Raw genomic sequence first — 14,001 nt, 5'->3', positions numbered from 1 at the left:
ATCGATAAGTCCTAACACGGGGTGCGCTGGCCCGAGACAATCAGACTAATATCAGTCTGACTGGGGAAGATCCAGGTGGCCATTAAACCAAATCAGTGAACACGACCGTATGCACCATAAGCAATCTGTGATAACTGAGAAAACAAACAAAAAATTTACATCATAGCTGGCCAATCAGAAACTAAATAACAACAGCAATCATATATATGGTAATGACATTAATCATCATCATAGCTCATGGTAATAAATGAGCTAAACAGTATACTGAAGTCATTGCAAGTGGACTATTACCCACCACACTTACATATTACCCACCACACTTACATATGCAAATATAGAATACAAAAAAGAAAAAAATTCAATAAAAAATAAAAATACTGAGAAACGGAAAAACACTAAATCATAAAAATACAGAAAAACTCCAATGACACTGTATCATGAATAGTGTGTCCATGATAATATTATGATACTGAAACCATTTAGCGCAAGAAGATATTGTATGGGTTGGATTTGTTTAATAGTGCTCACTCTAGGTCTGGCAGCAGGCAGGGCACCGGACCAACAGTTAGGGCACTTCTATGCGCGCCGAAGGTGTGGCCAAAGTAAACGGGATGTGTTTTTATGACGCATCCCCTTTTCGTCACTCCTGGGGTGTGCCCGGCACTTACGGACATGGCGGGCAGCCCCCAAGCGCTACAGTCACAGTGAATGGATGCTGGGCGCATGCACCCGACGTCCGTTCACCGGCGATGACCACTGCGCCGCCGGATTCACCACCCGTGGGACACTGTGACCCACGGGTGGAGACAGAACCCGCTGGCTGTATCAGCGGGGCGCCGCGCTGGAGGTCAGGGTGCTTTCTGCCCTTGAGAAATAGGGCAGGGCGCGGCGCCCTGCTGAAACATAGCCTAACGGGAACGCTATTTAAACCCCGTGGGGCCACTGTGTCCAGTTAAAAAAAAAATCTATCTAACCTCACGTTGGCGTAATGTCTTGGCACGGTCATAACCACGAGGAAGAATAGGAACATAATCTATTAGCATGCACTTAAGACTTGATACAGAGTCTCTCTTTGGCAAAATGTCGGGCTACCGGTTTATCTGAATCATTATTCAACAGTGCAGTCCGAATAGAGGAGCGATGGTTGGCCATACGTTCTCTAAAATTACGTGTGGTCATCCCCACATAGTGTTGGCCACAAGTGGAAATAATCAGATAAATCACATGATCTGAAGTACAATGCAACTTGTGCTGGATTTTTATTTTTCTACCACTATGTAGATATACATACATACAGAATATATATATATATATATATATATATACACACACACAGTCAGGTGCATAAATATTGGGACATTGACAGAATTTTCATATTTTGGCCTCTATTCACCACAATTGCTTTGAAAGTAAACAAACAAGATGTGCTTTAACTGCAGACTTTCAGATTTAATTTGAGGGTAATTACATCCAAATCAGGTGAACGGTGTAGGAATTACAACGGTTTCTATATGTGCCTCCCACTTTTTAAGGGGCCAAAAGTAATGGGACAAACTAAAACAATCCTAAATCTAACTTTCACTTTTTAATACTTTGTTGCAAATCCTTTGCAGGCAATTACAGCCTGAAGTCTGGAACGCATAGACATCACCAGACGCTGGGTTTCATCCCTGGTGATGCTCTGCCAGGCCTCTACTGCAAATGTCTTCAGTTCCTGCTTGTTCTTGGGGCATTTTCCCTTCAGTTTTGTCTTCATCAAGTGAAATGCATGCTCAATCGGATTCAGGTCAGGGGATTGACTTGGCCATTGCATAACATTCCACTTTTTAGTCTTAAAAAAACTCTTTGGTTGCTTTTGCAGTATGCTTCGGGTCATTGTCCATCTGAGTTCTGAAGCATTTGACTGAATATGAGCATATAATATTGCCCGAAACACTTCAGAATTCATTCTCCTGCTTTTGTCAGCAGACACATCATCAATAAATACAAGGGAACCAGTTCCATTGGCAGCCATACATGCCCACACCATGACACTACCATCACCATGCTTCACTGATGAGGTGGTATGTTTTTGATCATGAGCAGTTCCTTTCCTTCTCCATACTCTTCTCTTCCCATCACTCTGGTACAAGTTGATCTTTGTCTCATCTGTCCATAGGATGTTGTTCCAGAACTGTAATGGCTTTTTTAAATGTTGTATGGCAAACTCTAATCTGGTCTTCCTGTTTTTGAGGCTCACCAATGGTTTACATCTTGTGGTGAACCCTCTATATTCACTCTTGTGAAGTCTTCTCTTGATTGTTGACTTTGACACATATACACCTACCTCCTAGAGAGTGTTCTTGATTTGGCCAACTGTTGTGAAGGGGTTTTCTTCACCAGGGAAATAATTCTTTTGTCATCCACCACAGTTGTTTTCCGTGGTCTTCCGGGTCTTTTGGTGTTGCTGAGCTCTCCGGTGCGTTCTTTCTTTTTAAGAATGTTCCAAACAGTTGATTTGGCCACACCTAATGTTTTTGCTATCTCTCTGATGGGTTTGTTTTGATTTTTCAGCCTAATGATGACTTGCTTCACTGATAGTGACAGCTCTTTGGATCTCATATTGAGAGTTGACAGCAACTGATTCCAAATGCAAATGTCACACATAGAATCAACTCCAGACCTTTTACCTGCTTAATTGATAATGAAATAATGAGGGAATAGCCCACAACTGTCCATGAAATAGCTTTTGAGTTGATAGTCCCATTACTTTTGGCCCCTTAAAAAGTGTGAGGCACATATAGAAACCGTTGTAATTCCTACACCGTTCACCTGATTTTGATGTACTTACCCTCAAATGAAATCTGAAAGTCTGCAGTTAAAGCACATCTTGTTTGTTTCATTTCAAAGCCATTGTGGTGGTGAATAGAGGCCAAAATCTGAAAATTCTGTCAATGGGCCTGATTCAGAGCCGTTCGCTATTTGTGGTCGTTCGTTTAAAAACAAGGGGTGGCTATTCAAATGATCCGTACGCACATTGCAGTCTGTTCACACCTCTAAGTCTGAACGAGCGAGCAAAACATACGCTCGTTTATTTGTTAAAAACGCCCCCTGGCCGCTCGCATACTACGTCATGTCCGCTATTTATTAGATTAATCGAGTACATCGACCAGCGTATGAACTGCTCGCTATTCTTGTGGTTGGTGTTTGCTACCACAAATTTGCGAGCAGTTCTGGCTCTAAAATAACCAAGTGACGTGGTCACTGACGCTGCTGTTTTAAATATACACACCCATAAAACGCCCGTTTTGACCTTTAAGCACGCCTGCGTTCGGATCTCCACCCCCCATTTTCAAGCACCTTCCCCTGTTACCACCCACATACGCCTCATTCTGTCACTCAAAATAGCAGGCACTCGCTATATAGCGTACAAACGATTTTCGGCCGCACTGACTGGTTCGCGCATGCGTACTAAAAACCGTACGCATGCGCAGATGTGCAAACATCGCTCGGAACGAGCGTACTGCCGCTAGCGAGCGGCTCTGAATGAGGGCCAATGTCCCAATATTTATGCACCTGACTGTATATAGTTCAACAAGGAAACCGCACTCACAAGCCTCCAATTTCCTCAGCTGCTGGGGTGCCACATCTCAGGGAAGTCCATCTCACAGAGACACCCAGATATATTGAGAGTATATTTGGAGAGCACTCACCAGACTAAAAGATTTTTATGCAAAAGGTAAAAAGTTTTTAATCCATATAAAGTCAGTCGTCGACGTTTCGGCTCACAACAAGCCTTTGTCAAGACATAAATCCACCAACACTAACGAACAGCAACTATTCGTTAGTGTTGGTGGATTTCTTATTGATGTCTTGACAAAGGCTTGTTGTGAGCCGAAACGCCGACGACTGACTCTATATGGATTAAAAACTTTTTACCTTTTCCATAAAAATCTTTAAGTAGTCCAGTGAGTTCGTTTTCTCTCTCTCTCTTCTCCCCCCCCCCCCCCCCCCAAGGGTGGGAGCACTGCTGCTTATAGCTGTTTATTACTGTGATTAAAAACTCCCAGACACAAATAGGTTACACTATAATGCACAAAATATAAAAAAGGCCAAAGGTTCTATATGGCACCTAAAATCAAATGCGCAGACGCTTTAAGTGGTTACTGACGCTTTATTATACAGATTTATTAGACCATAAGTGATACAGATAATCACTATATACGTCTCCCATCACACAGCTGGTCAATGCTGAGGGGTTATTGGCCCTGGTTAGACCAGGCTTTGTATCGTCTTTCTGTTACGTTCTGTGTATTTCCTGACTTATTGCGCTATACGTATAACACCTCGGTCATTTCTTACTGACACTATTACAGGTTACGTTATATTATTAGGAGGGTGAGTGCCCCAAAATATAGAGAGAACTTCCTGCTTCTATAGTTGCTACATGTGTAATGATAATGCAGCACCAGAGTCTGCTCCAGCTGTATTATAGTAACAAAAGGATCTGCTCCACCCGTATTATGCCAATACTGAGGCCTACTCCACCTGTATTAGACCAACTCTGGGGTCTGCTCCACCTGTATAATGGTGATGCAGCACCAGGGTCTGCTCCAGCTGTATATTAGTAACAAAAGCATCTGCTCCACCTGTATAATACCAACACTGGGGAATGTTCCACCTTTATAATGATAATGCAGCACTAAAGTCTGCTCCAGCTATTTATTAGTAACAAAAAGTTCTGCTCCACCTGCAGTATACAAACATTGGGGTATGCTCCACCTGTACTATGATAATGCAGCACCAGAGTTTGCTCCAGCTGTATGTTAGTAACATAAGTTAGTTTCACCTGTATCTAACCAACACTGGCGTCTGCTCCACCTGATACATCATAATGCAGCACCAGAGTCTGCTCCAGCTTTATTACAGTAACAAAAGGTTCTGCTCCACCTGTATTACATCAACACTGGGGTCTGCTCCACTTATATAAAGATAATGCAGAGTCTGCTCCAGCTGTATATTAGTAACAAAAGGTTCTGCTCCACCTGTATCATACCATCACTGGCACCTGCACTACCTGTGCATATATATAATGCAGCACTAGAGGTTGCTCCAGCCGTATCAACGTAAAACCAGGGTTTGGCACACCTGTATTATATAGTACACTGGTGTCTGCTCTACCTGTATGATAATAATAAGGCACCACAGTCTGCTCCCCCTGTATAATAATAATAATAAATACCATCACCTGCTGCTTATTCCTCCTGCTGGAACAGTCACCCGGAAGTTGAAGTAAATAAAAGAAACGCCCCCTCTACATAGCCCCGCCCCCTCATCTCCATGTAGTTATGGCTACTATCTACCCCGCCCCCGTATCATAGTGACCGCCCTCCTCTCATTCCCCTCAGTGCGGTGATTGGCAGCAGCGAGTAGCCAATCAGACGGCACAAAGTAGGAAGGACGTCCTGTAACTAGAAGCCACCGGCAACTGCCGCTCACAGCTTCATCACTAGAGTAACATGAGTATAGTCTAATGGTGTCCTCATGTACGGTGACCGGCGGCCATATTGTTATAGTCTCCCAGTCACAGAGCAGAGGGGGCGGGGCCACAGGGGCTTTAGCTGCCATTTTGTTATAGACATTCCTGACAGCCAGAGCCAGGTAACGTCTCCTGTATATATTAATTATATTATTATTATATAGGGGAGAGGGGACTGTACAGTGATATATGAGGGGGAATAACACAGCTCCCACCACACACTGATATGTGGTATTATTATATAGGGGAGAGGGGACTGTACAGTGATATATGAGGGGGAATAACAGCTTCCAGCACACAGTGATATGTGGTATTATTATTATTATATAGGGGGAGAGGGGACTACAGTGATATATGAGGGGGGATAACACAGCTCCCAGCACACACTGATATGTGGTATTATTATATAGGGGGGAGGGGACTGTACAGTGATATATGAGGGGGAATAACACAGCTCCCAGCACACACTGATATGTGGTATTATTATTATATAGGGGGAGAGGGGACTGTACAGTGATATATGAGGGGGGATAACACAGCTCCCAGCACACACTGATATGTGGTATTATTATATAGGGGGTAGGGGACCGTACAGTGATATATGAGGGGGAATAACACAGCTCCCAGCACACACTATGTGGTATTATTATATAGGGGGTAGGGGACCGTACAGTGATATATGAGGGGGAATAACACAGCTCCCAGCACACACTGATATGTGGTATTATTATTATATAGGGGGGAGGGGACTGTACAGTGATATATGAGGGGGAATAACACAGCTCCCAGCACACACTGATATGTGATATTATTATTATATAGGGGGGAGGGGACTGTACAGTGATATATGAGGGGGAATAACACAGCTCCCAGCACACACTGATATGTGGTATTATTATTATTATATAATGGAGAGGGGACTGTACAGTGATATATGAGGGGGAATAACACAGCTCCCAGCACACACTGATATGTGGTATTATTATTATATAGGGGAGAAGGGACTGTACAGTGATATATGAGGGGGAATAACACAGCTCCCAGCACACACTGATATGTGGTATTATTATTATATAGGGGAGAGAGGGATCCGTAGAGTGATATATTAGGGGGAATAACACAGCTCCCAGCACACACTGATATGTGGTATTATTATTATATAGGGGGAGGGGACTGTACAGTGATATATGATGGGGAATAACACAGCTCCGAGCACACAGTGATATGTGGTATTATTATTATATAGGGGGAGAGGGGACTGTACAGTGATATATGAGGGGGGATAACACAGCTCCCAGCACACACTGATATGTGGTATTATTATTATATAGGAGATAGGGGAATGTACAGTGATATATGAGGGGGAATAACACAGCTCCCAGCACACACTGATATGTGGTATTATTATATAGGGGAGAGGGGACCGTACAGTGATATATGAGGGGGAATAACACAGCTCCCAGCACACACTGATATGTGGTATTATTATTATATAGGGGAGAGGGGACTGTACAGTGATATATGAGGATGAATAACACAGCTCCCAGCACACACTGATATGTGGTTTTATCATTATATAGGGGAGAGGGGACTGTACAGTGATATATGAGGGGGAATAACACAGCTTCCAGCACACACTGATATGTGGTATTATTATATAAGGGAGAGGGGACCGTACAGTGGTATATGAGGGGGAATAACACAGATCCCAGCACACACTGATATGTGGTATTATTATTATATAGGGGAGAGGGGACTGTACAGTGATATGTGAGGGGCAATAACACAGATCCCAGCACACACTGATATGTGATATTATTATTATATAGGGGGAGGGGACTGTATAGTGATATATGAAGGAGAATAACACAGCTCCCAGCACACACTGATATGTGGTATTCTTATATAAGGGAGAGGGGACTGTACAGTGATATATGAGGGGGAATAGCACAGCTCCCAGCACACACTGATTTGTGATATTATTATTATATAGGGGGAGGGGACCGTACAGTGGTATATGAGGGGGAATAACACAGATCCCAGCACACACTGATATGTGATATTATTATTATATAGGGGGAGGGGACTGTACAGTGATATATGAGGGGGAATAACACAGCTCCCAGCACACACTGATATGTGGTATTATTATTATATAGGGGAGAGAGGGAACCGTACAGTGATATATGAGGGAGAATAACACAGCTCCCAGCACACACTGATATGTGGTATTATTATGTAAGGGAGAGGGGACTGTTCGGTGATAAATGAGGGGGAATAAAACAGCACACAGTTATATATGTGGTATTATTATATAGGGGGTAGAGGACTACAGTGTTGTATGAGGGGGAATTAAACAGCTGCTGGCACTCACTGATATGCTGTATTTTTATTATTTAGGGGAGAGGGGTTCATAAAGGGTCATTCCATATCAGTTCCCCCAAAACAAATTAATTGTCCGCCACTCTTCTCAGATTTAAAAAAAAAAAAAATGTCATCAGAGCGGATGTAATCGTTAATTTCCAAAACATTGATTTTTCAATTTATTAAACTATTACTAATCGCGACTTATTTATTCAGTTTATTTCAAGTATCATGGCTGTTTATTAAGGAATCTCCATGAAATTTGGAGGCTTAAGGTAACCAAATTACTTTATCTGCCTTACTTTTCGAATTGCAACAAAATTTCAAGATTTTGGAACAGAATTAAAAATGCAAGGTTAAATCAACATTAGATATACCCATTTTTTGGGAATTACTGGAAGACAATATACACTGTCTGCTGACACGTGACCATTACAACAGGTTCCAAACAAGGGGAAAATAATGTTATTGTTGACTCAGCTTCAGTTATGTTTACGTTTTTACATTTCTAGGTTTCTTATGTTAATTATGGATGCTGTACAACAGTAATCAAATGTCAATTTCATACTTTTTTTCTCTCCACTATAAAACAGAGTACCATGCTGATTTTTTTTTTGTGGTAGTAATGTTAACCTTTCTTAAGCACCTAAATAAAATTGAGATATCTAATGTTGCTTTAACCTTGTGTTTTTAATTCTGTTCCAAAATCTTTAATCTGTCCTGTAACTCGAAACGTAAGACAGATAAAGTAATTTAGTTTGGATTTTTAGATTCTGAGAAAAAGTTACCTTAGAGGTCCAAATTTCATGGTGATTCCTTAATAAACACCTGTGATACTTCAAATAAAGTGAATAAATAAATAGACATTAGTAAATAGTTTAATAAATTGAAAAATCTATATTTTGGAAAAGTCAGACAGTTGAGATATTTGGCAGAAATAGTTTTTTTTTTTACATTATCTGTCAACTAAAAATTTTTATGGAAATTCTGAGTTGGGTGGTGGACACACCAGGTTAAACTGGTGTGGAATGACGCTTCTTCAAATCATTAATATCGGACTCATATCAATTAAGTTCTTCGAATTCTTCGACATCGGTCCAAAATCGATCAAGTTCATCAACATCGGATTCAAATCTATCAAGTTCTTCAATTCATCAACATCAGTCTCAAAACAATCCAGCTCTCAATCAGCATCATCGGTCCCAATCCGAGTCTGCCCATTCCTTCAGTATTTTATGTCCAGTTCCATTGCAACCTCGTGTTCAATAAAGACTTTCTATTCCTGTTCTCACCTTCGGGCCCATCATCCACTGCCGTATCTCTACCTCCTCACATCTATACTTGAGGAAGTTGTGGCTCAAGCCACATAAGTTCATCCACATCTCTTAAATCTCTTCTTTAACCTCCCACACCTGTTCCAACCCAAACCAACCCTCCGGTGTGACAAATGTTATGTAACTGGATACTTATAATGACAGGTGTGTAGTCAGGAGCATAGTGAAATATAAAATGTTATTGAAACAAAAACATAATCCAGGCAAATTACAAAAACAATGGTGCACTCTGTAATCGATGAGGCAGATTAACATGCAGCAATAGGAGGGACAGCTTGCAGAGGCCCAGCTGGCTTTAGCTGCACAGATTATGGGCTGGAGGTATACAGAATGGATACAAGCAAAGGTATAAAGCTGCAGAGTAGATGAGACAGACTCATGGACAGCAGTGGAGCTGCAGTTTGCTGAAGTCCAATAGACTGGATATCAAGTTCAGGCTGTGGAATACAATCCAGGGAAAACAATCAATGACCAGCAGGGGGCATGGTCAGGGGCAGGAATAAATAGTCTGTGAGGCAGGTGATAAAAAGTGGAGTAATATTAACTCCTGTATGTGAGGAGACAATGTCAGATACAAAATAAGGGCCAGTGTCCTAACACCGATGTAACTTATTTCTAGTGGCGCAAAGAGATTTTGATATATGTCTCTTGGAGGAATAAGGCCCCCGGCCAGGAGAGGAGCATTGGTGTAACCTTATGCAGTACAGCATTGTATGACAGCCCCTGAGGAGTCTTATGGAGCTGGTACACAGGAACCTCTGACAGACACTGACCAGGGCTCTATGACTGGGGGGGAAGGGGAGACTTACTGATCACTCAATGTTACATGTCTGACTGTGTTACATGTGTTCTCTGTGATGTCTGTTATATTTATTCTATTTCTTTCTAGAAAGTCCTTCTCTGAGGAACCAGAGTTTTATTACACATCACACGTTCTGTATTCTCACTGATTCACTGAGGATGGACAAGAACGGCAGTCACCGTACTGAAAGCTTCTTACAGCTCACCCTGGAGATCATCTACGTGCTAACTGGGGAGGTGAGAGGGCCTGGGGCTATCACACAGACGTCACTTCTATCTATAGTAATAATACAGGAACATGACTGGGGAGGTGAGGGGATCTGGGAGTGTCACAGTGACATGACATATCTACAGTAATATTACAGGGACATGACTGGGGAGGTGAAAGGATCTGGGAGTGTCACAGTGACATGACATATCTACAGTAATATTACCGGGACATGACTGGGGAGGTGAGGGGATCTGGGAGTGTCACAGTGACATCACTTATATCTATAGTAATAATACAGGGACATGACTGGGGAGGTGAGAGGATCTGGGGGTGTCACAGTGACATCACTTCTATCTATAGTAATAATACTGGAACATGACTGGGGAGGTGAGGGGATCTGGGAGTGTCACAGTGACATGACATATCTACAGTAATATTACAGGGACATGACTGGGGAGGTGAGAGGATCTGGGAGAGTCACAGTGACGTCATTTATATCTATAGTAATATTACAGGGACATGACTGGGGAGGTGAGGGGATCTGGGAGTGTCACAGTGACATCACTTATATCTGTAGTAATAATACAGGGACATGACTGGGGAGGTGAGGGGATCTGGGAGTGTCACAGTGACATGACATATCTACAGTAATATTGCAGTGACATGACTGGGGAGGTGAAAGGATCTTTGAGTGTCACAGTGACATGACATATCTACAGTAATATTACAGGGACATGACTGGGGAGGTGAGGGGATCTGGGAGTGTCACAGTGACATCATTTATATCTATAGTAATAATACAGGGACATGACTGGGGAGGTAAGGGGATTTGGGAGTGTCACAGTGACATCACTTATATCTATAGTAATAATATAGGGACATGACTGGGGAGGTGAGGGGATCTGGGAGTGTCACAGTGACATCACTTATATCTATAGTAATAATACAGGGACTTGACTGTGGAGGTGAGGGGATCTGGGAGTGTCACAGTCACATCACTTATATCTATAGTAATAATACAGGGACATAACTGGGAAGGTGAGGGGTTTTGGGAGTGTCACCGTGACATCACTTATACCTATAGTAATAATACAGGGACATTACTCTGGAGGTAACAGGGATCTGGGAGTGTCACAGTAACATCACATATATCTATAGTAATACCCTAGCAGCAGTTAGCCACTCTCAGATATTAGTATCAGTCCCACAATCCTCCCTGGAGTTGGGATTTAGCACATTGCTCGCAGTATGTTATTTAATTTTTTTCACTGACACACAGATGTCAAAGCTACAGGAGATACTATATATTCTACATTTTCCTATATATAGGAGACTGTTACAAGACTTTTTATTGTGAAATAGTCTTCTTGTATATTATGCAAAGTTATCACCTGAATAAACACCCCCATTTAAGTGGAGCTTAATTGACCATCTCATTGTTGTCTCCCCCAATAAACAGGATTACACAGTAGTGAAGAAGACATCTGGTGAGTGTGAGATACCCAGCAGCCATCCCCCTGTGTCAGGAGGACTCAGCAAGACCCAGACCCCCATCATGGTGCCTCCACCTCACTCACTGACACATGAGAGACACAATGACCAGAAGATCCTGGAACTCACCAACAAGAACATGCAGCTGCTAACTGGAGAGGTGACTGCTGGAATGGGACATTATACAGTAACACCGGGGGATGTGTTTGGGTGATGACTGGGAGAGGTGACTGCTGGGAATGGGACACTATACAGTAACACCAGGGGATGTGTCTGGGTGATGAATGTAACTTTGTGTGTGTCAGGTTCCTATAAGGTGTCAGGATTTCACCGTCTATGTTTCCATGCAGGAGGAGTATATAGAGGAACACAATGATCTATACAAGGACGTGATGATGGAGAAGCACCAGCCCCTCACATTACTGGGTAAGAGGAGACTGTCATTTATTGTACAGGGGAGAGCAGGTATGGGGGCCTCTTATATATATATACATCATCTGATAATCACATATATACAATGTACTCAGTCACTGTTTGTCCCCTACAGATGGACCCAGTAACAGAAATACCCCAGAGAGATGTCCCCATCCTCTTTATTTTCAGGATTGTACAGAGAAGAATCACAAGATTCCACCTGAGCATCAGGTAGCTGAGATTTGGGGTCTCACCAATATACTATAGAGACTGTCACTATATGATCTGTAGAGCAGCTGTGTGTGTTTTATTCACCGATATTATACTGTATACTCTCAAATAATGACATCAGACTTTATGCAATTTTTTATTATCTGATTTAGGGTGAAGATCTGATTAATATTAAGATAAATTATATAGATGGAGAAGAAAAGACATATGTGACTGATAATAAGGCAGAAGATATAGAGGGAGAATCAGAGACGTATGTGACTGATATTATGGCAGAAGATACAGAGGGAGAAGAAGAGACGTATGTGACTGATATGAAGGCGGAAGATATAGAGGGAGAAGAAGAGACGTATGTGACTGATAATAAGGCAGAAGATAGAGAGGGAGAATCAGAGACGTATGTGACTGATATTATGGCAGAAGATACAGAGGGAGAAGAAGAGACGTATGTGACTGATATGAAGGCGGAAGATATAGAGGGAGAAGAAGAGACGTATGTGACTGATATGAAGGCAGAAGATATAGAGGGAGAAGAAGAGACGTATGTGACTGATATTATGGCAGAAGATACAGAGGGAGAAGAAGAGACGTATGTGACTGATATGAAGGCGGAAGATATAGAGGGAGAAGAAGAGACGTATGTGACTGATAATAAGGCAGAAGATAGAGAGGGAGAATCAGAGACGTATGTGACTGATATTATGGCAGAAGATACAGAGGGAGAAGAAGAGACGTATGTGACTGATATGAAGGCGGAAGATATAGAGGGAGAAGAAGAGACGTATGTGACTGATATGAAGGCAGAAGATATAGAGGGAGAAGAAGAGACGTATGTGACTGATATTAAGGCAGAGGATATAGAGGTGGAAGAAGAAAAGTATATTATGGGTGATCAGCAGTTTACAGAGGAGGAAATACCTACAGATATCAGCACACGTGAGTAATAAACACATTACAGAAAATAGTCACATACTGTATTCTACTTTCTCAGTCACTGCTACATTCTCCTCTGTCAGTACAAACTAATGAGAGGAATGTATCTTCCCAGTGTGAAGTCAGGAGCCGTCAGTCCCTATTATACTGCTCTCCCCCTCACATCATGTCACTGTGTGTTACTAGCCCAGAGATCTGACCAGTCTACTCTCCACACTCTCTGGTGTATCTCATACATCAGGAGACATCAGCCCCTATTATACTCCTGCTTTCCCCCTCACATCATGTCATTGTGTGTTACCAGCCCAGATATCTGACCAGTCTCATCCCCATACTCTCTGGTGTATGTCATACATCAGGAGCCATCAGCCCCTATTATACTCATGATCTCTCGCTCACATCATGTCACTGTGTGTTACCATCCCAGAGAGCTGACCAGTCTCCTCCACACACTGTCTGGTGTATCTCATACATCATGAGCCATTAGCCCCTATTATGCTCCTGCTCTCCCCCTCACATCATGTCACTGTGTGTTACCAGCCCAGAGATCTGACCAGTCTCCTTCCCACACTCTCTAGTGTATCTCATACATCAGGAGCCATCAGCCCCTATTATACTCCTGCTCTCCCCCTCACATCATGTCACTGTGTGTTACCATCTCAGAGAGCTGACCAGTCTCCTCCACACACTGTCTGGTGTATCTC

General features: G+C 42.4%; 1 protein-coding gene across 1 annotated transcript in view; it reads left to right on the top strand.

The window, feature by feature from the left end:
- Positions 1 to 12,050: 12,050 nt before the first annotated feature.
- LOC148517284 (uncharacterized) overlaps positions 12,051 to 14,001 on the top strand; it is a 99,259-nt gene continuing 97,308 nt past the window's right edge. Inside the window, exons 1-3 of the mRNA XM_088478896.1 lie at positions 12,051 to 12,145; positions 12,267 to 12,364; positions 12,517 to 13,300. Of these exons, the coding sequence (XP_088335022.1) occupies positions 12,064 to 12,145; positions 12,267 to 12,364; positions 12,517 to 13,300 (964 nt within the window). The 5' untranslated portion in view covers positions 12,051 to 12,063. The remainder of the gene's footprint in view (positions 12,146 to 12,266; positions 12,365 to 12,516; positions 13,301 to 14,001) is intronic.

This window comes from Taudactylus pleione, unplaced genomic scaffold (genome assembly GCF_031769625.1).
Source record: "Taudactylus pleione unplaced genomic scaffold, aTauple2 ptg000224l, whole genome shotgun sequence".
Classification (NCBI taxonomy): Eukaryota; Metazoa; Chordata; class Amphibia; order Anura; family Myobatrachidae; genus Taudactylus; species Taudactylus pleione.
This window is presented reverse-complemented; position numbering and strand designations above follow the sequence as displayed.